General features: G+C 41.0%; 1 protein-coding gene across 1 annotated transcript in view; it reads right to left on the reverse strand.

The window, feature by feature from the left end:
- manba (mannosidase, beta A, lysosomal) overlaps positions 1-24,120 on the reverse strand; it is a 48,164-nt gene extending 24,044 nt beyond the window's left edge. The window contains exons 1-6 of the mRNA XM_061987656.2: positions 23,850-24,120; positions 18,647-18,741; positions 18,482-18,587; positions 18,231-18,410; positions 7,126-7,249; positions 6,869-7,038 (exon numbers count right to left, since the gene is read on the reverse strand). Of these exons, the coding sequence (XP_061843640.1) occupies positions 6,869-7,038; positions 7,126-7,249; positions 18,231-18,410; positions 18,482-18,587; positions 18,647-18,741; positions 23,850-24,035 (861 nt within the window). The 5' untranslated portion in view covers positions 24,036-24,120. The remainder of the gene's footprint in view (positions 1-6,868; positions 7,039-7,125; positions 7,250-18,230; positions 18,411-18,481; positions 18,588-18,646; positions 18,742-23,849) is intronic.
- Between the last annotated feature and the right edge of the window lie 3,388 nt (positions 24,121-27,508).

Here is a 27,508-nt window from a genome sequence, read left to right on the forward strand (position 1 = left end):
GGACTGGCAAAAATTGTGATCTAATAAAAAAACCTAACCCCAAATCTCAAAATTGTGCTCGCACAAAAAACTGCTCCTCGGATGAAAAAACTGACAAAACTGCCTGTAACTCCCACTGGGAAGGTCGGAGAGACATGAAACAAAAACCTCTCCGTAGGTCTCACTTAGACCTATATTTCATAAATTGACAACCCCCAGCAAAAATCAACAGGAAGTTTGCTATTCCCCCTTCAAAACAACATTTTTGTAAAAACCGGTCACCTTTCTTCAAAATCTATCTCCTCTGAGCGCGTTTGTCGTTTCGGCTTCAAACTAACACAGGAGAGAGATTAAACCCTTGTGTATAAAATAACAGAACAGCGTTTTAATACCTGCTCCGGTTTTGATTTTATGACCCTTCAAAGACCCGCTGCGCTGATGCTGCTGCGCTGCTGTTTTTTTAAGATGGCTGCTTAAAAGCAGGAAGAACCAGCGTGCCTACACAATGCAGACAAGGTAGGTACACTAGACAAAAGTATTGGGACACTTATGACTACCACCGGACAAAAGTATTGGGACACTTAGGCCGAAAACTGGACAAAAGTATTGGGACACTTAGACCGAAAACTGGACAAAAGTATTGGGACACTTGGGACTACAACTTGACAAATGTATTGGGACACTTAGGACTACAACTTGCCAAAAGTATTGGGACACTTGGGACTAAAACTGGACAAAAGTATTGGGACACTTAGGCCGAAAACTGGACAAAAGTATTGGGACACTTAGGCCGAAAACTGGACAAAAGTATTGGGACACTTGGGACTACAACTTGACAAAAGTATTGGGACACTTGGGACTAAAACTGGACAAAAGTATTGGGACACTTAGGCCGAAAACTGGACAAAAGTATTGGGACACTTAGGCCGAAAACTGGACAAAAGTATTGGGACACTTGGGACTACAACTTGACAAAAGTATTGGGACACTTGGGACTAAAACTGGACAAAAGTATTGGGACACTTAGGACTAGCACCTGTCAAATACGCGGGCCCGACCAACGCTGCTTGCAGCTTTAATTAATTTTTGTTTTTGTCAAAAATAAATACAATCATGTGTGCTTACGGACTGTATCCCTGCAGAATGTATTGATCTATATTGATATATAACGTGTATATATTGTGTTTTTTATGTTGATTTAATAAAAATAAAAAATACAAATATATATTATTTTTTTATTTCTTGTGCGGCCCGGTACCAATCGGTCCACGGACCGGTTGGGGACCACTGTACTGGACAACTTGTCTTTTAGTAGTAAGTAAACAAAAAAAGACTCCTAATTAGTCTATGCAGTAACATATTGTGTCATTTATACACCTATTATTTTGTACACATTATGAGGGACAAACTGTAAAAAATGTATTATTAATCTACTTGTTCATTTACTGTTAATATCTGCTTACTTTCTGTTTTAACATGTTCTATCTACACTTCTGTTCAAATGTAATAATCACTTATTCTTCTCATTAGTTTTGGACAGGGGTCAGCAACCCGCGGCTCATGCGGCTCTTTAGCGCCGCCCTAGTGGCTCTCTGGAGCTTTTTCAGAAATGTATGAAAAATGGAAAAAGATGAGGGGAAAACAATCTATTTTTTGTTTTAATATGGTTTCTGTAGGAGGACAAACATGACACAAACCTCCCTAATTGTTATAAAGCACACTGTTTATAATAAACATGCTTCACTGATTCGAGTATTTGGCGAGCGCCGTTTTGTCCTACAAATTTTGGCGGTCCTTGAACTCACCGTAGTTTGTTTACATGTATCACTTTCTAGGACGTGTTTTATGCCACTTATTTTTCTGTCTCATTTTGTCCACCAAACGTTTAAGGTTGTGCATGAAAGGTGAGTTTTGTTGATGTTATTGACTTGTGTGGAGTGCTAATCAGACATATTTGGTCACTGCATGACTGCGAGCTAATCGATGCTAACATGCTATTTAGGCTAGCTATATGTACTAGTGATGGGTTGATGAGGCGTCATGAAGCGTTTCGACACATTGCAAAACTGTATTGATACTGTGTCGATACTGTGTCACTAAATACTGACATCTGCTGGACATTAAAAATCCCTACAGGCAACCTATGGACCGACTCAACTGACACTGATTTGATGCCCTAGTACAGGGGTCACCAACCTTTTTGAAACCAAAAACTACTTCTTGGGTACTGATTAATGCGAAGGGCTACCAGTTTGATACACACTTAAATAAGTAAATATATTGTCATTTGTAAGTTACACGTAAGTGTGATTTAAACAAGAATAGCTAAATAAATACATTTATATATATAAAAAAATGGGTATCTCTGTCTGTCATTCCGTCGTACATTTTTTTTTCCTTTTACGGAAGGTTTTTTGTAGAGAATAAATGATGAAAAAAACACTTAATTGAACGGTTCAAAAGAGGAGAAAATACGAAAAAAATTAAAATAAAATTTTGAAACATAGTTTATCTTCAATTTCGACTCTTTAAAATTCAAAATTCAACCGACAAAAAGAAGAGAAAAACTAGCTAATTTGAATCTTTTTGAAAAAGTTAAAAATATTTTAAAAAATGGGTATTTCTGTCTGTCATTCCGTCGTACATTTTTTTCCCCTTTTACGGAAGGTTTTTTGTAGAGAATAAATGATGAAAAAAACACTTAATTGAACGGTTTAAAAGAGGAGAAAATACGAAAAAAATTAAAATAAAATTTTGAAACATAGTTTATCTTCAATTTCGACTCTTTAAAATTCAAAATTCAACCGACAAAAAGAAGAGAAAAACTAGATAATTTGAATCTTTTTGAAAAAGTTAAAAAAAAAAAATTTATGGAACATCATTAGTAATTTTTCCTGATTAAGATACATTTTAGAATTTTGATGACATGTTTTAAATTGGTTAAAATCCAATCTGCACTTTGTTAGAATATTTAACAAATTGGACCAAGCTATATTTCTAACAAAGACAAATCAGTATTTCTTCCTAGATTTTCCAGAACAACAATTTTAAAAGAAATTCAAAATACTTTGAAATAAGATTTAAATTTATTCTACAAATTTTCTAGATTTGCCAGAATAATTTTTTCGAATTTTAATCATAGTACCGTATTTTCCACACTATTAGCCGCACCTAAAAACCACAAATTTACTCAAAAGCTAACAGTGCGGCTTATAACCCGGTGCGCTTTATATATGGATTAATATTAAGATTCATTTTCATAAAGTTTCGGTCTCGTAACTACGGTAAACAGTCGCCATCTTTTTTCCCCGTAGAAGAGGAAGTGCTTCTTCTTCTACGCAAGCAACCGCCAAGGTAAGCACCCGCCCCCATAGAAGAGGAAGCGCTTCTTCTTCTACTGTAAGCAACCACCCGCCCGCGTAGAAGAAGAAGAAGAAGCGCGCGGATATTACGTTTCATTTCCTTTGTGTGTTTACATCTGTAAAGACCACAAAATGGCTCCTACTAAGCGACAGGTTTCCGGTTCATGAAAAGACGCAATCTCTCCATCCGCACACGGACTACTATTTCACAGCAACTGCCTAAAGACTTTCAAGAAAAGCTGGCTACTTTCCGTGCATATTGTAAAAACAAGATAGCTGAAAAAAGATCCGGCCAGAGAACATTATCAACATGGACGAGGTTCCACTGACTTTTGATATTCCTGTGAACCGCACTGTGGATACAACGGGAGCACGTACGGTGAATATTCGCACCACAGGGAATGAGAAGTCATCCTTCACTGTGGTTCCAGCTTGCCATGCTAATGGCCAGAAACTTCCACCCATGGTGATATTCAAAAGGAAGACCTTGCCAAAAGAGACCTTTCCAGCCGGCGTCATCATAAAAGCTAACTCGAAGGGATGGATGGATGAAGAAAAGATGAGCGAGTGGTTAAGGGAAGTTTACGCGAAGAGGCCGGGTGGCTTTTTTCACGCAGCTCCGTCCATGTTGATATACGACTCCATGCGCGCCCACATCACGCTGGTTTTTAATATATTATTAAAGTTTGACTGACCTATCTGACTGTTTTTTTGACATTCCTTTAGCGCAGTTAGATGCGGCTTATAACACGGGGCGGCTTATAGGTGGACAAAGTTTTGAAATATGCCGTTCATTGAAGGCGCGGCTTATAACCCAGGGCGGCTTATGGTGCGGAAAATACGGTAAGTTTGAAGAAATATTTCACAAATATTCTTCGTCGAAAAACCAGAAGCTAAAATATTTATTATTCTTTACAATAATAAAACAATTTTTTACTTGAACATTGATTTAAATTGTCAGGAAAGAAGAGGAAGAAATTTAAAAGGTAAAAAGGTAGATAGATTTGTTTAAAAATCCTAAAATCATTTTTAAGGTTGTATTTTTTTCTCTAAAATTGTATTTCTAAAAGTAATAAGAAGCAAAGTAAAAAAATAAATGAATTTATTTAAACAAGTGAAGACCCATCCATCCATCCATTTTCTACCGCTTATTCCAAGTGAAGACCAAGTCTTTAAAATATTTTCTTGGATTTTCAAATTCTATTTGCTATTTTTAGAACAGGCCAGCGGGCGACTGATCTGGTCCTTACGGGCTACCTGGTGCCCGCGGGCACCGCGTTGGTGACCCCTGCCCTAGTATATACAATAATATAAACCAAGTCATTGTATTTCATTTAGGATTATTTCATATCTTCAGTCTGCGGGCTGTAGAGCGTTTTCTATTCGGGCTCCAGCACTATGGAATGCCCTCCCGGTAACAGTTAGAGATGCTACCTCAGTAGAAACATTTAAGTCCCATCTCAAAACTCATTTGTATACTCTAGCCTTTGAATAGCCCCCCTTTTTTTAGACCAGTTGATCTGCCGTTTCTATTCTTTTCTCCTCTGCTCCCCCCTATCCCTTGTGGAAGGGGAGACACACATGGGGTGCTGGCTGTCCGGGGTCGGGACCCGGGGTGGACCGCTCGCCTGTATATCGGTTGGGAACATCTCTGCGCTGCTGACCCGTCTCCGCTCGGCATGGTTTCCTGCTGACCCCACTGTGGACTGGACTCTTACTGTTATGCTGGATCCACTATGGACTGGACTCTCACAATATTATGTTAGACCCACTCGACATCCATTGCATTCGGTCTCCCTAGAGGGGGGGGGGGTTACCCACATATGCGGTCCTCTCCAAGGTTTCTCATAGTCATTCACATCGACGTCCCACTGGGGTGAGTTTTTCCTTGCCCTTATGTGGGCTTTGTACCGAGGATGTCGTTGTGGCTTGTGCAGCCCTTTGAGACACTTGTGATTTAGGGCTATAGGGTGAGAAGCTCTGCCATCCGGGAGGAGCTCAAAGTAAAGCCGCTGCTCCTCCACATGGAGAGGAGCCAGATGAGGTGGTTCGGGCATCTGGTCAGGATGCCACCCGAACGCCTCCCTAGGGAGGTGTTTAGGGCACGTCCCACCGGTAGGAGGCCGCGGGGAAGACCCAGGACACGTTGGGAAGACTATGTCTCCCGGCTGGCCTGGGAACGCCTCGGGGTCCCACAGGAAGAGCTGGACGAAGTGGCTGGGGAGAGGGAAGTCTGGGCTTCCCTGCTTAGGCTGCTGCCCCCGCGACCCGACCTCGGATAAGCGGAAGAAGATGGATGGATGGACGGATGGATGGACGCATTTTGGCGTAAAAAGTAAAGATAAAGGTGAAGTTATAACACTGAAACAAAAGCTAGCGGCTAACGTCCATCCGCAGTGTTTTAGCCACTTCTAAATCACTAATCCTTGTCTCCAATGCCGACGAATAAAGTGAGTTTCTTACAAGTACCATTATCACTGGAGGACGAGGAATAGCTAAACATGCTTCACTACACATCGACGTCCCACTGGGGTGAGTTTTTCCTTGCCCTTATGTGGGCTTTGTACCGAGGATGTCGTTGTGGCTTGTGCAGCCCTTTGAGACACTTGTGATTTAGGGCTATATAAATAAACATTGATTGATTGATTGATTGATTTAAATAAAAATATATTTTTATCTTTTTTTAGATACAGTCAATAAATAATGTGAACATGTATCATAACATGGAAATCTAAGAGAACGTGTTGTGGATGATTGTGGACTGGGAATTGTTTTAATTTTATTTTTTTACACATTTTTATAAAAAAATAAAATAAAAATAAAAGTTTTTCCGACGTATTACATTTTAGACGATTTCTCTTCTTAGTTATTATTTCTCCGGCTGTAGAAAAGACCCGCTCACAGGGCACAGAGGAGGTGTCAGTGCGACACAGTTGGCGTATCGGTCACGTGACCAAAACAGCTCATGATCGGTCACGTGACTTTCTAAAACCGACACAGGGTTTTGCTCTATGAGCTCGACGCATGCGCCGATGCATCGGTGTTGCCGGACCCATCACTACCCACGTGCAAGTATTGGTTTCATTTGTCAAGTTTGTACTTCCGCCTTGTGCGCGCCTTTAGTTTGTTCTTTTTGTAGTTATAGTGTTTAAATAAATCATGTCTTCACCTTCACGCCATGTCTGGTCCAAATGTTCATTTGCACGCGGTACGCGCACCGACACAGGGTTTCGCTCTATGAGCTCGACGCATGCGCCGATGCATCGGTGTTGCCGGACCCATCACTAATATGTACATATTGCATCATAATGCCTCATTTGTAGCTATATTTGAGCTCATTTAGTTTCCTTTAAGTCCTCTTAAGTCAATTGATATCTCATGACACACTATCTGTATGTAATATGGCTTTTAATTTTTTGCGGCTCTTTCAACATTTTGGGTTGCCGACCCCTGGTTTTGGATGATAGCACACATTTAGCAGCTTATAGTGGGTGATTGATGGTCCTTGTTAATAAACACACACGTACCGTGTTGACGTGTAGTGTGAAGACGTGTCTGGTGGTCCCTGGAAGAAACCTCGAGGGCACCGTGAGCTGCGAGAACAGCTCGGGTATGGCGAGCGTGACCTTGACACGCGCAGGACGCAGCGCCTCCACCAGGAGCTCCACCCGCACGGTCCACTGGGAGAGGCTCGCGTCTGGAACACGTTAGGTCGGTTGTCGTTATCCACCCCGGTGTGCTCGAGGAACAGAACAAATGACAGGGAGGAGGAGGCCTGGCGTACTGCGTAGAGGGACAGCTGAAAACCGGACCAGTCGCACGGCGTCGAACGCCTCCAGGCGGACTCCCTTCCACAGCCCCATGGTGGGAAAGGACGGGCCCCAGTCCCAACTGAACGAGCTCTGCTCCTGCAACAAAACATAGTGGCACTTTAAACATTGTCAAGAACTGAATGGGGTTGTACGGTATACCGGTACTAGTGTAGTATCGTGGTACTAATCAATCAAAAAGGGTACTATACTCTGTTTGAAAAGTACTGGTTCGTCATATTTTTTTCTTCTTACAGGCGTGGTGACATTGCTAGTATTACAAGCAGAGGAGCATGTTCGGCAGCGCACACACACAGAGTACTTACAAGCAGACACAGTGTGTAGACAGAAAAGGGAGAACGGACGCATTTTGGTGTTCTGCTGACCTCGACTGCGGATGTTGTGGATCGGTGGAGGGAATACTTCGAAGACCTCCTCAATCCCACCAACACGTCTTCCTATGAGGAAGCAGTGCCTGGGGAGTCTGTGGTGGGCTCTCCTATTTCTGGGGCTGAGGTTGCTGAGGTAGTTAAAAAGCTCCTCGGTGGCAAGGCCCCGGGGGTAGATGAGATCCGCCCGGAGTTCCTTAAGGCTCTGGATGATGTGGGGCTATCTTGGTTGACAAGACTCTGCAGCATCGCGTGGACATCGGGGGCGGTACCTCTGGATTGGCAGACCGGGGTGGTGGTTCCTCTCTTTAAGAAGGGGAACCGGAGGGTGTGTTCTAACTATCGTGGGATCACACTCCTCAGCCTTCCCGGTAAGGTCTATTCAGGTGTACTGGAGAGGAGGCTACGCCGGATAGTCGAACCTCGGATTCAGGAGGAACAGTGTGGTTTTCGTCCTGGTCGTGGAACTGTGGACCAGCTCTATACTCTCGGCAGGGTCCTTGAGGGTGCATGGGAGTTTGCCCAACCAGTCTACGTGTGTTTTGTGGACTTGGAGAAGGCATTCGACCGTGTCCCTCGGGAAGTCCTGTGGGGAGTGCTCAGAGAGTACGGGGTATCGGACTGTCTGATTGTGGCAGTCCGCTCCCTGTATGATCAGTGCCAGAGCTTGGTCCGCATTGCCGGTAGTAAGTCGGACACGTTTCCAGTGAGGGTTGGACTCCGCCAAGGCTGCCCTTTGTCACCCATTCTGTTCATAACTTTTATGGACAGAATTTCTAGGCGCAGTCAAGGCGTTGAGGGGATCTGGTTTGGTGGCTGCAGGATTAGGTCTCTGCTTTTTGCAGATGATGTGGTCCTGATGGCTTCATCTGGCCAGGATCTTCAGCTCTCACTGGATCGGTTCGCAGCTGAGTGTGAAGCGACTGGGATGAGAATCAGCACCTCCGAGTCCGAGTCCATGGTTCTCGCCAGGAAAAGGGTGGAGTGCCATCTCCGGGTTGGGGAGGAGATCTTGCCCCAAGTGGAGGAGTTCAAGTACCTCGGAGTCTTGTTCACGAGTGGGGGAAGAGTGGATCGTGAGATCGACAGGCGGATCGGTGCGGCGTCTTCAGTAATGCGGACGCTGTATCGATCCGTTGTGGTGAAGAAGGAGCTGAGCCGGAAGGCAAAGCTCTCAATTTACCGGTCGATCTACGTTCCCATCCTCACCTATGGTCATGAGCTTTGGGTTATGACCGAAAGGACAAGATCACGGGTACAAGCGGCCGAAATGAGTTTCCTCCGCCGGGTGGCGGGGCTCTCCCTTAGAGATAGGGTGAGAAGCTCTGCCATCCGGGAGGAGCTCAAAGTAAAGCCGCTGCTCCTCCACATGGAGAGGAGCCAGATGAGGTGGTTCGGGCATCTGGTCAGGATGCCACCCGAACGCCTCCCTAGGGAGGTGTTTAGGGCACGTCCGACCGGTAGGAGGCCACGGGGAAGACCCAGGACACATTGGGAAGACTATGTCTCCCGGCTGGCCTGGGAACGCCTCGGGGTCCCACAGGAAGAGCTGGACGAAGTGGCTGGGGAGAGGGAAGTCTGGGCTTCCCTGCTTAGGCTGCTGCCCACGCGACCCGACCTCGGATAAGCGGAAGAAGATGGATGGATGGATGGATGGATGGACGCATTTTGGTGTAAAAAGTAAAGATAAAGGTGAAGTTATAACACTGAAACAAAAGCTAGCGGCTAACGTCCATCCGCAGTGTTTTAGCCACTTCTAAACCACTAATCCTTGTCTCCAATGCCGACGAATAAAGTACGTTTCTTACAGGTACCATTATCACTGGAGGACGAGGAATAGCTAAACATGCTTCACTACACATCGACGTCCCACTGGGGTGAGTTTTTCCTTGCCCTTATGTGGGCTTTGTACCGAAGATGTCGTTGTGGCTTGTGCAGCCCTTTGAGACACTTGTGATTTAGGGCTATATAAATAAACATTGATTGATTGATTGATTGATACACACCGTAGGAGGATACAATAGCTGACCGGCAACACAATGTAAACAAATGCCATGGGTGGTTCTACACCTGACATCCACTGTAATGATACCAAGTACAAGAGCGTATCTAGTCGATACTACTATGATTACATAGGGGCGGTATAGCTCGGTTGGTAGAGTGGCCGTGCCAGCAACTTGAGGGTTCCAGGTTCGATCCCCGCTTCCGCCATCCTAGTTGGGCAAGACACTTCACCCACCTGCTCCCAGTGCCACCCACACTGCTTTAAATGTAACTTAGATATTGGGTTTCACTATGTAAAGCGCTTTGAGTCACTAGAGAAAAAGCGCTATATAAATATAAGTCACTTCACAATTACATTGATATTTTTTACAGTCACAAAAACTTTTTTCTTTTTAAAAGACAATACATATGTAGCATCATCTACAAAGATACAAAGAGTTGCTATTGCGACATCTAGTGGACACATTTAGAACAGCAGTTTCTTTTATTCAATAATTTCCGCTCGTTTTTATACTTCGCAAACTCATCCCGCGTGTCAGAAAAATTGTATGTAAATGATCAAAAAAACTTTCCGTTCTCTGGGTTCCCAGTGAAGAGACGAAAGCTGTTTTTGTTGCACCAAGCCAAAGGCTTGGAAAATTCCACTGTGTACGATGGGAGGAGACAGGAGGGGTTTATCTATTGTGATCCAAGACTTGCCTAAGCTCGATCCAGGACCAGTCCAAGCCAGAGGCATCTTTTTCTTTTGTGTTAATGTGACTGAAAACAATGGCTGTTTACATCCCCCCCCCATTCCTTTAGAAACAGCTGTTGTTATGTAAACAGGGAATATCCAAATAAAAGAGGAGAGGTGAACCTTTTTTCGTTAGAGCGTGGTTGACACTCTAAGACATGGGTGTCAAACTCTGGCCCCCGTGTAATTTCACTTGGCCCTTGAGGACATATCAAATTAACCCTAGAGCTGGCCCGTTGATTATATACAGCGGCGGTGCCGCGGTACACCGCTAATTCTCATACTTGCCAAACCTCCCGGGAGACTCCCAAATTTCAGTACCCCTCCCAAAAATCGTCACGTCCCCTTTTCATCCAGCCCAAAGAGTGCTGGCCCAAATATGTGCGGCTTTGGCACGCACACAGAAGTGAATGCAAGGCATACTTGAACTTCAGCGAAACAGTTTACACTGATGGTGCCGAAATAAACAACTTTAACATTGTTAGAAATATGCGCCACACTGTGAACCCACACCAAACAAGAATGACAAACACATTTTGGGAGAACATCCGCACCGTAACACAACATAAATACAACAGAACAAATACCCAGAACCCTTTGCAGCACTAACTCCATACCTGCCAACTTTTGAAATCAGAAAAACCTAGTAGCCAGGATCCAGGGGCCGCAGGCCCCGGTAGGTCCAGGACTAAGGCTGCAGCTAACGATTATTTTTCTATCGATTAATCTATAGATTATTTTTTTCGATTAATCGGTTAATCTATAGATTATTTTTTTTCGATTAATCTATAGATTATTTTTCCTTTTACCGATTATTTTTTTTATTTAAAATGAAGATGAAAAAATAAAAATTTAGGCCAGTTTTTTCAAAAGGCATGACTTATTTACAAAAAAAAAAGTATGGCCACTCAGTCAACATTGACAACAGCATGACAAAATATTCTGTAACAATGTAAACATTTAAAACTTTTAACATTTAACAAAATTAAAAGTAGCTTATTTGCTTTTTAATGTGCAAATATAAAAGTAAACATCCAGTGCAAATCTTAATATTCTGCAATAGTATAAGCATTTCAAAAGTAAAAGTATTGCTTATTTTGCTTTAAAATGTACAAAAATAAAGATAAACATCCAATACAAAAAAGTGCAAAAGGAAATATTCTGTAACAGTGTAAACATTTCAACAAAAGTAAAAGTATTGCTTATTTTGCTTAATAACACAACAATGATAGTATGATTAAAGTGAAAGTTAATTGTTGGTTTGTACATAGTATATGTAACTGTTAATGTTGTAAAAGGTATTTGCACAACTAATTAACGTTAGCGTCTTTGTAAACACTGAACAGGCACGCCAAACGCGCCTCTCAGAGCGAAACGGTGTTTTAGTTTATGAATTTACAACGCAGATACAAATGACACATTCATGTTTTTGTGTAATGATGACAACGTATACTCACGCGGACGATTGACTAGTTGATGGTGATGGCAAGAACGCTGTCGGGTGTTTTCTTTTCAAATGTTCGTTCATAGCCGTTGTGCTGCTATGATAGGCCATTTCCGCTCCACACAGTGTGCATACAACAACTGTCAAGTGTTTTGCTTTTTTCGCTGTGCTTATCCCACACTTGAAGGGATGTACCAATGCTAAATGTGGCTTCTGGATTTCACTCAAAAGACCAGACCGTAGTTACTTTTTCCTTTTATTTTCCTTTAGTTTGCAACAGTTTTTCCAACGAAGAAACAGCTTCTTTTTTCTTCTTTTTTTTAATTAATGAAAAACCGTATTTTTTATCACTGCAACCGTAACCCGGAATAGGTTGATGAAAACCGTACTAATTACGGGAAAACCGGAGTAGTTGGCAGGTATGTAACTCTTCCGGGACGCTACAAGGTGTGTGTGTGGGGGGGGGGTGTATTTTGTAGCGTGCCGAAGAGTTAATGCTGCAAAGGGTTCTGGGTATTTGTTCTTGTGTTTATGTTGTGTTAGTGTGCGGATGTTCTCCCAAAATGTGTTTGTCATTCTTGTTTGGTGTGGGTTCACAGTGTGGCGTATATTTCTAACAATGTTAAAGTTGCTTATACGGCCACTCTCAGTGTAAACTGTATCGCTGTTGATGAAGTATGCGTTTGCATTCGCGTATGTGTGCTTACAGGAGCCGCTCATATCTTGCGACTGGGCGGGCACGTTGTTAGAAAGGATGAAAAGCGGACGTGACGACAGCTCGTAGAGGACGTTAAAAGCAGTGGCTGTAAGGCACGCCCCCAAGACTGTGGACTACGAGGTATAATGACTGATGAAGAACTTTGTTCGATAATGAAGGTTGCCTCAGCCCTGACATTAATGAACTAGCATCCAAGAAAAGATGGCAGGTATCTGGCTTGGGCACATCAGATTAGATCATGTTTGTTGCAAACTGAGCAGTTTAAAGTCTTGAATGGTTGGTTTATTCATTATCTTATTTTTGACAGCTAAGATGGCGGCGCGTACTTCGGACCTCCTCGCTAGCATAGGAATACTTCACTGGCTACATCCAGCGGCCTCTGAAGCAGCGGAGTTAAGTGCCAGCGGGGACCGTCAACGGAAGACACGTAAGCGGTGTGAGCGGAAGCAGAAGCGGGGATGCCGAGCGGGGCTAACAACAAAGCGAAAGGCTAATCCTCAAAGAAGCCCTAGTCCGGGTGAGAAGTCAGTTAAAATAGAACTAGCCAGCGCCAGGCTGGATAATACCTGCACACATAGCAATTATTTTACAACAATATACAACTCACGAAATGTTTTTTCTGTGATGGCTTTATCAGACGTAGACATGCACTCTACTGAGGTGGCAAGTTATGATGCGTTCAGTTTATCACAACATCAAGCAAACAATCGGAAAATTCCCGTCATATCAATTCCTAGATATGGTCGAAATTATTTAAAGTGCACTACACATAATAAACGCAACATTATTAATATTGCTACTACGGATAATTTCAACAAAAACTCCTCAAAACAGCCCCCTACCTATAATATGGGCTTCTTAAACATAAGATCATTATCTTCCAAAACGTTATTAGTTAATGAGGTCATTAGAGACAATAATCTTGACGTCATTGGTCTCGCCGAGACCTGGCTCAAACCAGACGATTTCTTTGCGCTGGGTGAGGCGTCTCCTCCTGGCTATGCGGGAGCGCATATTGCCCGTCCCATTAAAAGGGGTGGGGGAGTTGCACTCATACACAATAAAAACTTTAATCTTACCCCGAACCTAAATAATAAATATAACTCGTTTGAGGTGCTTACTATGAGGTTTGTCACACCGCTGCCTCTCCACCTGGCTGTTATCTACCGCCCCCCCAGGACCCTATTCGGACTTCATCAGTGAATTTTCAGAGTTCGTTGCTGATTTAGTGACGCACGCCGACAATATAAACAATGGATGTCCGCTAACTTCTTGCAACTCAACACTAAGAAAACGGAAATGCTGATTATCGGTCCTGCTAAACACCGACATTTATTTGATAATACCACCTTAACATTTGACAACCAAACAATTACACAAAGCGACTGAGTAAAGAATCTGGGTATTATCTTCCACCCAACTCTCTCCTTTGAGTCACACATTAAGAGTGTTACTAAAACGGCCTTCTTTCATCTCCGTAATATCGCTAAAATTCGTTCCATTTTGTCGACTAGCGACGCTGAGATCATTATTCATGCGTTCGTTACGTCTCGTCTCGATTACTGTAACGTATTATTTTCGGGTCTCCCTATGTCTAGCATTAAAAGATTACAGTTGGTACAAAATGCGGCTGCTAGACTTTTGACAAGAACAAGAAAGTTTGATCATATTACGCCTATACTGTATATACCTTTATATACATATATACATATATATATATATACCTATACTGGCTCACCTGCACTGGCTTCCTGTGCACTTAAGATGTGACTTTAAGGTTTTACTACTTACGTATAAAATACTACACGGTCTAGCTCCAGCCTATCTTGCCGATTGCATTGTACCATATGTCCCGGCAAGAAATCTGCGTTCAAAGAACTCCGGCTTATTAGTGATTCCCAGAGCCCAAAAAAAGTCTGCGGGCTGTAGAGCGTTTTCTATTCGGGCTCCAGCACTATGGAATGCCCTACCGGTAACAGTTAGAGATGCTACCTCAGTAGAAACATTTAAGTCCCATCTCAAAACTCATTTGTATACTCTAGCCTTTGAATAGCCCCCCTTTTTTTAGACCAGTTGATCTGCCGTTTCTTTTCTTTTCTCCTCTGCTCCCCCCTATCCCTTGTGGAAGGGGAGACACACAGATCCGGTGGCCATGGATGGGGTGCTGGCTGTCCGGGGTCGGGACCCGGGGTGGACCGCTCGCCTGTATATCGGTTGGGAACATCTCTGCGCTGCTGACCCGTCTCCGCTCGGGATGGTGTCCTGCTGGCCCCACTATGGACTGGACTCTTACTATTATGTTGGATCCACTATGGACTAGACTCTCACAATATTATGTCAGACCCACTCGACATCCATTGCTTTCGGTCTCCCCTAGAGGGGGGGGGGGGGGTTACCCACATATGCGGTCCTCTCCAAGGTTTCTCATAGTCATTCACATCGACGTCCCACTGGGGTGAGTTTTTCCTTGCCCTTATGTGGGCTTTGTACCGAGGATGTCGTTGTGGCTTGTGCAGCCCTTTGAGACACTTGTGATTTAGGACTATATAAATAAACATTGATTGATTGATTGATTGATAATGGTGGACTTTAATATCCATATGAATACCCCATCGGACCCTCAGTGCATGGCGCTCCAGACTATAATTGATAGCTGTGGTCTTACACAAATAATAAATGAACCTACGCATCGCAACGGCAATACGATAGATCTAGTGCTGGTCAGGGGTGTCACCACGTTCAAAGTTACGATACTCCCGTATACTAAAGTAATGTCCGATCATTACCTTATAAAATTCGAAGTTCTGACTCATTGTCAACAAACTAATAATAATAATAATAACTGCTATAGCAGCCGCAACATTAATGCTGCCACAACGATGACTCTTGCTGGCCTACTGCCTTCGGTAATGGCACCATTCCCAAATTATGTCGGCTGTATTGATAACCTCACTAACAACTTTAACGACGCCCTGCGCGACACCATTGATAGTATAGCACCGCTAAAGCTAAAAAGAGCCCCTAAAAGGCGCACCCCATGGTTTACAGAAGAAACTAGAGCCCGTAAATGATCGTGTAGAAAGCTGGAACGCAAATGGCGTGCTACTAAACTTGAGGTTTTCCATCAAGCATGGAGTGATAGTTTAATAACTTATAAACACATGCTTACCTTAGCTAAAGAGGGGGGGGGGGGGGGGGGGTTACCCACATATGCGGTCCTCTCCAAGGTTTCTCATAGTCATTCACATCGACGTCCCACTGGGGTGAGTTTTTCCTTGCCCTTATGTGGGTTCTGTACCGAGGATGTCGTTGTGGCTTGTGCAGCCCTTTGAGACACTTGTGATTTAGGGCTATATAAATAAACATTGATTGATTGATTGATTTTCAAATTTATTAGCCTGTGGAAAAAGTTAATGTTGATATTTACCTCAGAAGGCTGCAAATAGAAAATAAGCATTCAATTTTTATTTAAATTGTATTTGATATGCCATTGATATTTTTTCATTATTATTATTTGAAACTGGATTTTGCATGTCACTATAAAGTTACATAAGCCTTGCTTGTTCAATATTCAATGCAAAACTTGTTTGGGTCCCTATTAGAGATGCGCGGATAGGCAATTATTTCATCCGCAACCGCATCACAAAAGTCGTCATCCCTCCGCCATCCACCCAACCAACATTTTATCAAAACCGCACCCGCCCGCCATCCGCCAGTTGTTATATATCTAATATAGACGATGCGAGGCATTAGTGAGGTTAGAAAGCTTTTGCCTGTTAAAGAAAGGAGACTGATCCAATGCAGCACAGACATTCAGTGCGTGATAATATTATTTATCATTATTATAGTATTATTGTCATTTCCATTAAGAAAGTGTTGACTATTGTTGCCAATGCCCTCAGATCAGGAGTGCGTTCCTCACACTTTGTGTGCGCAGTTGCAGCAAGCAGAACGAGGCTTTTAAGAAGTTAAACATTTTTTTTTAGAAAGACTAGGCCTATATTTTCGTTAGGTAAAAAAAAATTTCTGAATTTATTTCAATGAATATTAACTTGTTAACGTTATAATGCTCAAATAGGGACGAGGGCGGGGTGCACAGTGAAGCGGTGAACAATTTTGCGACAAAGATGAACCTTTATTGATTGATCTGCAGCCATGACAAAATATCAGACAATCTCCATTGTCAACGACAGGCAGGAAAATAAAGATAAGCACATAGCCTATGTTGTAGGCATAGGCTCATACCTTTTTAAGTTGAAATAAAAAAATAAATAAAAAATGTGCCTCATAAGCCTTAGGCTGTCAATCACGCGCACAAACTTAAATTATACAATAACATATGTATGTCATCTCTATTTAAACAAAAATAAATTCAATAAATAATAATAATAAATTAGCTGCAACTTATTGGCCAAGGCAAATAGCTGAAGGGGGGAAATCAAACCCATCAGACTGCACTTGAATTATAATGAAAATAGACGGTGGCGACAAACAAAGCAGGCTAAATATCCTTACATTGTCGCCAATCGGAGATGCGCTTCACTTGAAAGCGAGGCCAAATAATTATTCACACATAGTAGTATATCGCCAATAGAAAAAAAACACAATAAACAACGCAATTGCCTTAATTCCTTTGCATTGTAGTGCGCCCAAACAACACGTAACCATCAAAATAATTCAGCTGAGCGAACTCAATATAGGTTAGACATGGGCTTATTTGGTATAGCCTATAGGTAACGTAGACTAATTCCTTTAACATATCCAACCGTATGTCTACTTACTTTTTTTTGTTGTTAGCACTATGCAGGAATAAAATGGCATCTACAGTGCCAGGATTCAGGCGAGAGCGCCTGGCCTCTAAAATGCGCCCTGCTGCGCTGAAGGAGCGCTCACTTGCGCCACTTGTTGCTGGGACGCATAGGATTCTCTTGGCAAGGTGTTGTAGTCGTGGGAATGATTGTCCTTGTTTCCCCCAAAAGGAAAGTAGATTTTCCTCTGCTGATCTGTCGAGATGCAAGTTTGTAGAGGAATAATCCTCTACTTCATCAACAAACACAGGTGTATCCTCCTCCCATTCTGTGAAGTCAATCCTTTTCTTTTTCGGTGATGCACCATCAGCTCCACCTAAAGGACCGATAAAATCTATACGTTTTTCGTATGTGGGTAACAACATTTAACTATGTATATATATTTCCGAATTGGTTCAACCGCAACCCGCCCGCATCTACTTAAAATCTATTTTTTTCGTCATGTCACCCGCCCGACCCGCGGATTATCCGCGGACTCCGCGGTTGTGTCCACAAACCGCACATCTCTAGTCCCTATTAAAAGGTTAATTTGTTCAACCTTGGCCCGCGGCTTTGTTCAGTTTCAAATTTTGGCCCACTCTGTATTTGAGTTTGACACCCCTGGTCTAAGAGGTTACAGGTCCACACGTTTCTCCTCAAATTGAGCAAAATTGAATCATGTCTCTGTTTATTTCCTTGCTTCTTGTCTGGTTTAATAAATGTCATCAGTGTTTGAACCTGACAAAACCTGTTCGCGGGCCGCCGTACATTTGACACCCCTATTTTATATTGGTTTTATATTTATTTATTTATTGTTTTTATTGGTGGAGCTAAGGATAATATTTGAATATTATTTTTAATATTGTTGTGCAGCACTTTGGAAACATTTTTTGTTGTTTAAATGCGCTTTATGAATAAAGTGGATTGGACTGTGTTAAACTACGGTAGGGACTCATGTATGCTACGTTGTTCAAGACCCAGAAGTCGTACGTGAGGCTGACTGACCTTCCTGATGAAGTTGACGTGACACTGGCCCTTCTGGACATCAGGAGGACACTCGGGAGGAACTCTGTAGGCCGAATGAGCCTTTCTCCGGTTGTTAGCGTACAAGACCGGAGACAGGAGGTCCACCCTCAGCACGTTCTCCTCCTCCTCCTCCTTCAGCAGCTCTCGCACAGGGAAGACCTTGGCGCGACAGACAGACGGGACACGTATGAAGCGCCCGCGGCAGAGATGACGGCGAGACACAGACGCACGTATTGGCGAAACATGTTGTCGGCGTGGCCCACAAGCACGCCGTTGAGCCAGACCAACGCCGCCGTGTCCACGCCGTCCAAGATCAGGAGCACCTTCTGCGCGGACCTGTTGGTGACAGACTTGGACAGTTACGGGTTAAGTGTTCTGACGAGAGCTTCTCTGACCTCAGACGGTCGGACACGGCAAACGTGGTCACGTAGGTCCAGTTGTCCAGGGAGATCCACTGGTAGGCCAGATCATTGAACCTGAAATATGGGTCCTGGAAGACACACCACATGTGTGATTACTCTGGATTCTTCTTCCAGTGTGGATCGTATGCATTCTTGTCTCGGATGGCTGAAGGTTATTCAGAGATTATCCAGCAAGTTTATCATTATTTACTCCAAACATTATACATAACAAGTAGCCTGAAGCTCTTTTCAAACAGATTGGTTCTCATGCTGAGGTTCACCACTACAGCACCCGAGCTCCAACCCAAGGTCTACTTACCATGAATTGATTAACGTGGACTTAAACAAGCTGAAAAACTTATTGGGGTGTTGCCATTTAGTGGTCAATTGTACGGAATATGTACTGTACTGTGCAATCTACTAATAAAAGTTTCAATCAATCAAAAAAACTTGCATTGCCACAACTCATTCAATGAAAAGCACTGTTGTATACAAAGACATTTCACTATGGAATACTCTTCATTTAAATATTAGGACTATTCCCAGTAAAAAAAAAAAAAAGCATTTAAGAAACATGTGAAGTCACTTTTTAGACTTAAGAGTTAATCTTTCATGTTATCAGTTTGAGAACTTTTTTTCTTTTCTCTTTTTTTTATTGGAACTGGATTTGTGTATGTTCTGTAACTGGACCTGTGTACTAATAATAATAATAATAATAATAGATTTTATTTGTAAAAAGCACTTTACATTGAACAAACAATCTCAAAGAGCTACAGTGCATTTAAAAAAGAAAAAGAAAAAAAAGGTAGAACAACAAATAGCTGACCTCAACGAGTAAAATAAATAGTAAAATAAAATAAAAACTAGAACAGCCTAATAGCTGGAGCTAGCACACATAAATCTATCAAAAAAGAAGGGTTTTAAGCCTTTTTTAAAAGCATTTACCCTCAGGTGGTCAGGGAGAGTGTTCCACAGACTGGGAGCGGCGGAGCAGAAAGCCGGGTCTCCCATGGTTCATAGCTTTGTCCTCGGAGGTTGGAGGACAAAGCGTGTACTGATCATTTTTTTTTTATTATTTGGAAAATGTTATTTTTCTTTTCCCTTTCTTTTATTGTAACTGGATCTGCGTATGTTCTGTAACTGGATCTGTGTACTGTTATTTTTTATTATTATTTTGAGAATGTATTTTTTCTTTTCTTTTATTGTACTGTAACTGGATGTGTGTATGTTCTGTAACTGGATCTGTGTGCTGTTATTTTTTATTATTATTTTGAGAATTTTTTTTCTCTTTTCCCTTTCTTTTATTTGTAACTGGATTTGTGTATTGTTGTTTTTAGTATTTTGAGAATTTACTTTTTATTTTCCTTTTTCCTTTCTTTTATTGTAACTGGATGTGTGTATGTTCTGTAACTGGATCTGTGTACTGTTATTTTTTATTATTATTTTGAGAATGTATTTTTTCTTTTCTTTTATTGTACGGTAACTGGATGTGTGTATGTTCTGTAACTGGATCTGTGTGCTGTTATTTTTTATTATTATTTTGAGAATTTTTTTTCTCTTTTCCCTTTCTTTTATTTGTAACTGGATTTGTGTATTGTTGTTTTTAGTATTTTGAGAATTTACTTTTTATTTTCCTTTTTCCTTTCTTTTATTGTAACTGGATGTGTGTATGTTCTGTAACTGGATCTGTGTACTGTTATTTTTTATTATTATTTTGAGAATTTCCTTTTTCTTTTCCTTTTTCCTTTCTTTTATTTGTAACTGGATCTGTGTATGTTCTGTAACTGGATCTGTGTATTGTTATTTTTTTAAATTATTTTGAATATTTTCTTTTCCTTTTCCCTTTTTTTAATTTGTAACTGGATCTGCATATGTTCTGTAACTGGATCTGTGTACTGTTATTTTTTATTATTATTTTGAGAATTTTCTTTCTCTTTTCCTTTTTCCTTTCTTTTATTTGTAACTGGATTTGTGTATCTTCTGTAACTGGATCTGTGTACTGTTATTTTTTATTATTATTTTGAAAATAATAACTTTTCCTTTCTTTTATTTGTAACTGGGTACCCGCGACCCCGAAAGGGACAAGCGGTAGAAAATGGCTGGATGGATGGATTTGCGTATGTTCTGTAACTTGATCTGTGTACTGTTATTTTATATTATTTTGATGATTTCCTTTTTCTTTTCCTTTTTCCTTTCTTGTATTTGTAACTGGATGTGTGTATGTTCTGTAACTGTATCTGTGTACTGTTATTTTTTTAAATTATTTTGAAAATGTTATTTTTCTTTTCCTTTTATTGTAACTGGATCTGTGTACTGTTATTTTTTATTATTATTTTGAGAATTTACTTTTTCTTTTCCTTTATTTGTAACTGGATGTGTGTATGTTCTGTAACTGGATCTGTGTATTGTTATTTTTTTTAATTATTTTGAAAATGTTATTTTTCTTTTCCTTTTTCCTTTCTTTTATTTGTAACTGGATCTGTGTATTGTTTATTTTTTATTATTATTTTGAGAATTTTCTTTCTCTTTTCCTTTCTTTTATTTTTTTTAACTGGATCTGTGTATGTTCTGTAACTGGATCTGTGTACTGTTATTATATATTTTTTTCTCTTCTCATTTTCATTTCTTGTATTTGTAACTGGATCTGTGTATTGTTTTGTTTTTTTATTATTATTTTGAGAATTTCCTTTTTCTTTTCCCTTTCTTTTATTGTAACTGGATCTGCGTATGTTCTGTAACTGGATCTGTGACCTGTTATTTTATTTATTTTTTTAAGAATTTTTTTTCTCTTTTTCTTTTTCCTTTCTTGTATTTGTAACTGGATCTGTGTATTGTTTGGTTTTTTTTATTATTATTTTGAGAATTTACTTTTTCTTTTTCCTTTCTTTTATTTGTAACTGGATCTGTGTATGTTCTGTAACTGTCCATCCATCCATTTTCTACCGCTTATTCCCTTTGGGGTCGCGGGGGGCGCTGGAGCCTATCTCAGCTACAATCGGGCGGAAGGCGGGGTACACCCTGGACAAGTCGCCACCTCATCACAGGGCCAACACAGATAGACAGACAACATTCACACACTAGGGACCATTTAGTGTTGCCAATCAACTTATCCCCAGGTGCATGTCTTTGGAGGTGGGAGGAAGCCGGAGTACCCGGAGGGAACCCACGCAGTCACGGGGAGAACATGCAAACTCCACACAGAAAGATCCCGAGCCCGGGATTGAACCCAAGACTACTCAGGACCTTCGTATTATGAGGCAGATGTACTAACCCCTCTCCCACCGTGCTGCCCACTGTTCTGTAACAGATCCAGTTACAAATAAAAGAAAGGAAAAATGAAAAGAGAAAGAAAATTCTCAAAAAAAATAAAAAAAATAACAGTACACAGATCCAGTTACAAATAAAAGAAAGGAAAAAAAGAAAAGAGAAAGAAAATTCTCAAAATAATAAAAAATAAACAATACACAGATCTGTAACTGGATCTGTGTATTGTTTATTTTTTATTATACCCCTTGGTATTCTCAAAATAATAAAAAAAAATAAACAATACACAGATCTGTAACTGGATATGTGTATTGTTTATTTTGCATTATTTTGAGAATTTTCTTTCCCTTTTCTTTTTTCCTTTCTTTTATTTGTAACAGGATCTGTGTACTGTTATTTTATTTATTTTTTTGAGAATTTTCTTTCTCTTTTCATTTTTCCTTTCTTTTATTTGTAACTGGGTCTGTGTATGTTCTGTAACTGGACCTGTGTATTGTTTATTTTTTAGTATTTTGAGAATCTTTCTCTTTTCCTTTCTGTTATTTTTTTAACTGGATCTGTGTACTGTTATTTTATTTATTTTTTTGAGAATGTTCTTTCTCTTTTCATTTTTCCTTTCTTTTATTTGTAACTGGATGTGTGTATGTTCTGTAACTGTATCTGTGTACTGTTATTTTTTTAATTATTATTTTGAGAATTTACTTTTTCTTTTCTCTTTCTGTTATTGGTAACTGGATGTGTGTATGTTCTGTAACTGGATCTGTGTACTGTTATTTTTTATTATTATTTTGAGAATTTCCTTTTTTCTTTCTTTTATTTGTAACTGGATCTGTGTATGTTCTGTAACTGGATCTGTGTACTGTTATTTTTTATTATTATTTTGAGAATTTCCTTTTTTCTTTCTTTTATTTGTAACTGGATCTGTGTATGTTCTGTAACTGGATCTGTGTATTGTTATTTTTTTTAAATTATTTTGAAAATGTTATTTTTCTTTTCCTTTTCCCTTTTCTTAATTTGTAACTGGATTTGCGTATGTTCTGCAACTGGATCTGTGTACTGTTTTATTTTTTGAGAATTTTCTTTCTCTTTTCCTTTTTCCTTTCTTTTATTTTTTTTTAACTGGATCTGTGTACTGTTATTTTCTTATTTTTTTTCTCTTCTCATTTTCCTTTCTTGTATTTGTAACTGGATCTGTGTATTGTTTTTTTATTTTATTATTATTTTGAGAATTTCCTTTTTCTTTTCCCTTTCTTTTATTGTAACTGGATCTGTGTATGTTCTGTAACTCGATCTGTGACCTGTTATTTTATTTATTTTTTTAAGATTTTTTTTTTTCTCTTTTTCTTTTTCCTTTCTTGTATTTGTAACTGGATCTGTGTATTGTTTTTGTTTTTTTTATTATTATTTTGAAATTTTACTTTTTCTTTTTCCTTTCTTTTATTTGTAACTGTATCTGTGTATTGTTTATTTTTTATTATTTTGAGAATTTTCTTTCTTCCTTTCTTTTATTTGTAACTGGATCTGTGTATGTTCTGTAACTGGACCTGTGTATTGTTTATTTTTTAGTATTTTGAGAATCTTTCTCTTTTCCTTTCTGTTATTTTCTTAACTGGATCTGTGTACTGTTATTTTATTTATTTTTTTGAGAATTTTCTTTCTCTTTTCCTTTTTCCTTTCTTGTATTTGTAACTGGATGTGTGTATGTTCTGTAACTGGACCTGTGTACTGTTATTTTATTTTTTGAGAATGTTCTTTCTCTTTTCCTTTCTTTTATTTGTAACTGGATGTTTGTATGTTTTGTAACTGGACGTGAGTATTATTATTGTACTTGGAACTTTTGGAAAGGACCCCGGGAAGACTAGCCTTCCTCAATAAACAATAAACGGAGTCAATATTAGAGTTGTTGGTATTAAATACTGCTATTATTGGTCACCTGGATGAATCGTCGCTGGATCAGAGCGGAGTGCACGCAGCCTGGTACCCGCGCAGGGAGCGACAAAGTCCGGTTGGAGTTCCACAGGCGCCATTGGCCGTCCAGACTTTGGCGAAAAAGTTCGCTCGAAACGTCGCAAATGGTCGCCAAGGATATTAGGACACATGTGAACACGCGTGGAATCATCTTTGACGGACGGAAGTCATCTTTATGTCGGCAAACTTCAAATGGAGACGCTCGCTTTTCGGCGGGGTTACTTCTTGCTTGGTCACGTGACCAGGAGTCAGCTGACCCTGAGATCCAAACTGTCGTAATTTGAGGGAAATTGTCGTAAACGTAGACATCTTCTAGGTCTCAATTTACCTTTAACTCTATGTTATTATTAATAATCAATAATATTTATCTTTGCGGAAACACTGATCATCTTAACGATTTCTCACAATAAATATATATAGAAACAGATAAATATCAATATGCAACACTTTATTTTTATATTTAAGTGCACATTTTTCAAATTGAACATTTTCAAGTGATCACTTCTAAAGACAGTCTTGTGAAATTCACAATATCCCATTTTAACTAGTTAGCTGGAGGCAGGCCCTAACCAATCTGGCGCCCTAGGCAAGATTTTAGGTGGCGCCCCTCCACATCGGCAGTGAAGTGTATATACTCACAAGAAACCGAATAGCTTTGTCTTTGACCTTTTTTTTTTACTTAAAGAAAGCAAATTAACAATCAGAATAGTTAACAAGATAAAAAAAATATGAATAAATAAATGAATGCAAAAAATAAAAAATGAATATATGAAATACAATATTTTTTACATATATATTGCTTAATTAACATTAATGATGTGCACTTTAACAACTAGGCTTACAACTATACCTAATATATAAAGGGGTGGAAAAGTGACTATTACCTGCAGGGCAAACATTAGCTAACCAGAAGGCAATAACAATGTAAACAAAAAACACCTGCTTAAAAGATCTAATACAAATGTCCCTGAGGAATGTAAGGTGGGAGTACTGTAATTACCTAACGTTACATTATTATTTTCCATAACAATTTAGCCCCCTCCACAATATTAACCCGATGTTAAAACAGAACTAGCTATTTATTGATTAGCAATTGCCGAATCATGTAACATTAGCTTAATGCTAAAAAGCCAGGTTACTATCACATTCTGTAACAGACAAATAATTTCATGTAGGCTAACGTTACCTACCTGCTACCTCTGTCTTTTTCTCGTTTTTCCTCCTCTTCTTTTCTCTTTTTTCTTCCCTGGGCACCTGACAGTTTTGGCCGTTTTGACATCTTGTGTTGATTTTTTGATGTGGTGACGTCCAAAAAGAGTCATGATACGGGAAGGGAGGGGGCGGGGGGGGGGCGTAATGTTGTAACAAATAATATTTCTATTATATAGGCTTTACTTTGCATTTTAATTAACGTGGGATTATTTTTTGTATTTAGAAATAATAGTACCAACTTTTTTTTTTTTTTCTCCAACATTTGTGGCACTGGCGTGGCGCCCCCTGATGGACGGCGCCCTTAGCATTTGCCTATACGGCCTATGCCACGGGCCGGCCCTGGCTGGAGGTCATTTTGCAGTGTTACAGTTTCAATACTTGCCAACTCTCCCGAATTTTTCCGGGAGACTCCCGAAATTCAGCGCCTCTCCCGAAAACCTCCCGGGGACAAATATTCTCCAGAAAATCTCCCGATTTTCAGCCGGAGCTGGAGGCCACGCCCCCTCCAGCTCCATGCGGACCAGAGTGAGGACAACATGGTGACAAGAACTAAATCATCTAGACTAGAGATACATTGTATTATTATGTTTATCTTACCTAAAAATAAATATATTTATTAAATTTAAAAAAAAAAACTAAATACATTTTTACTATATTTTGCTAAAAACATCAAAATTAATTGTATTTGTATTTTTTCTGACTCCTTATTACATCCAGCCATAGAATTATACATTAAAATAAACATATTGGAAATAATACATTTTAAATTATCATAATAATTCATTTAAAATGACCATATTTAATTATTAAAATAATTGCTTGTTTATCAACAACTTTAGCATTTTATTCGTTATATCGGGTTCTTTTGGCTCATAGGACTCCTGAGGCAGCGGACAGGTACCGACAGGCCAAGCGGTGTGCGGCTTTAGCGGTCGCGGAGGCAAAAACTCGGACATGGGAGGAGTTCGGTGAGGCCATGGAAAACGACTTCCGGACGGCTTCGAAGCAATTCTGGACCACCATCCGCCGCCTCAGGAAGGGGAAGCAGTGCACTATCAACACCGTGTATGGCGAGGATGGTGCTCTGCTGACCTCGACTGCGGATGTTGTGGATCGGTGGAGGGAATACTTCGAAGACCTCCTCAATCCCACCAACACGTCTTCCTATGAGGAAGCAGTGCCTGGGGAGTCTGTGGTGGGCTCTCCTATTTCTGGGGCTGAGGTTGCTGAGGTAGTTAAAAAGCTCCTCGGTGGCAAGGCCCCGGGGGTAGATGAGATCCGCCCGGAGTTCCTTAAGGCTCTGGATGTTGTGGGGCTGTCTTGGTTGACAAGACTCTGCAGCATCGTGTGGACATCGGGGGCAGTACCTCTGGATTGGCAGACCGGGGTGGTGGTTCCTCTCTTTAAGAAGGGGAACCGGAGGGTGTGTTCTAACTATCGTGGGATCACACTCCTCAGCCTTCCCGGTAAGGTCTATTCAGGTGTACTGGAGAGGAGGCTACGCCGGATAGTCGAACCTCGGATTCAGGAGGAACAGTGTGGTTTTCGTCCTGGTCGTGGAACTGTGGACCATGAGCTCTATACTCTCGGCAGGGTCCTTGAGGGTGCATGGGAGTTTGCCCAACCAGTCTACATGTGTTTTGTGGACTTGGAGAAGGCATTCGACCGTGTCCCTCGGGAAGTCCTGTGGGGAGTGCTCAGAGAGTATGGGGTATCGGACTGTCTGATTGTGGCAGTCCGCTCCCTGTATGCTCAGTGCCAGAGCTTGGTCCGCATTGCCGGCAGTAAGTCGGACACGTTTCCAGTGAGGGTTGGACTCCGCCAAGGCTGCCCTTTGTCACCCATTCTGTTCATAACTTTTATGGACAGAGTTTCTAGGCGCAGTCAAGGCGTTGAGGGGATCTGGTTTAGTGGCTGCAGGATTAGGTCTCTGCTTTTTGCAGATGATGTGGTCCTGATGGCTTCATCTGGCCAGGATCTTCAGCTCTCGCTGGATCGGTTCGCAGCCGAGTGTGAAGCGACTGGGATGAGAATCAGCACCTCCAAGTCCGAGTCCATGGTTCTCTCCCGAAAAAGGGTGGAGTGCCATCTCCGGGTTGGGGAGAAGATCTTGCCCCAAGTGGAGGAGTTCAAGTACCTCGGAGTCTTGTTCACGAGTGAGGGAAGAGTGGATCGTGAGATCGACAGGCGGATCGGCGCGGCGTCTTCAGTAATGCGGACGCTGTATCGATCCGTTGTGGTGAAGAAGGAGCTGAGCCGGAAGGCAAAGCTCTCAATTTACCGGTCGATCTACGTTCCCATCCTCACCTATGGTCATGAGCTTTGGGTTATGACGGAAAGGACAAGATTACGGGTACAAGCGGCTGAAATGGGTTTCCTCCGCCAGGTGGCGGGTCTCTCCCTTAGAGATAG

This window comes from Nerophis lumbriciformis, linkage group LG26 (genome assembly GCF_033978685.3).
Source record: "Nerophis lumbriciformis linkage group LG26, RoL_Nlum_v2.1, whole genome shotgun sequence".
NCBI classification, from domain to species: Eukaryota; Metazoa; Chordata; class Actinopteri; order Syngnathiformes; family Syngnathidae; genus Nerophis; species Nerophis lumbriciformis.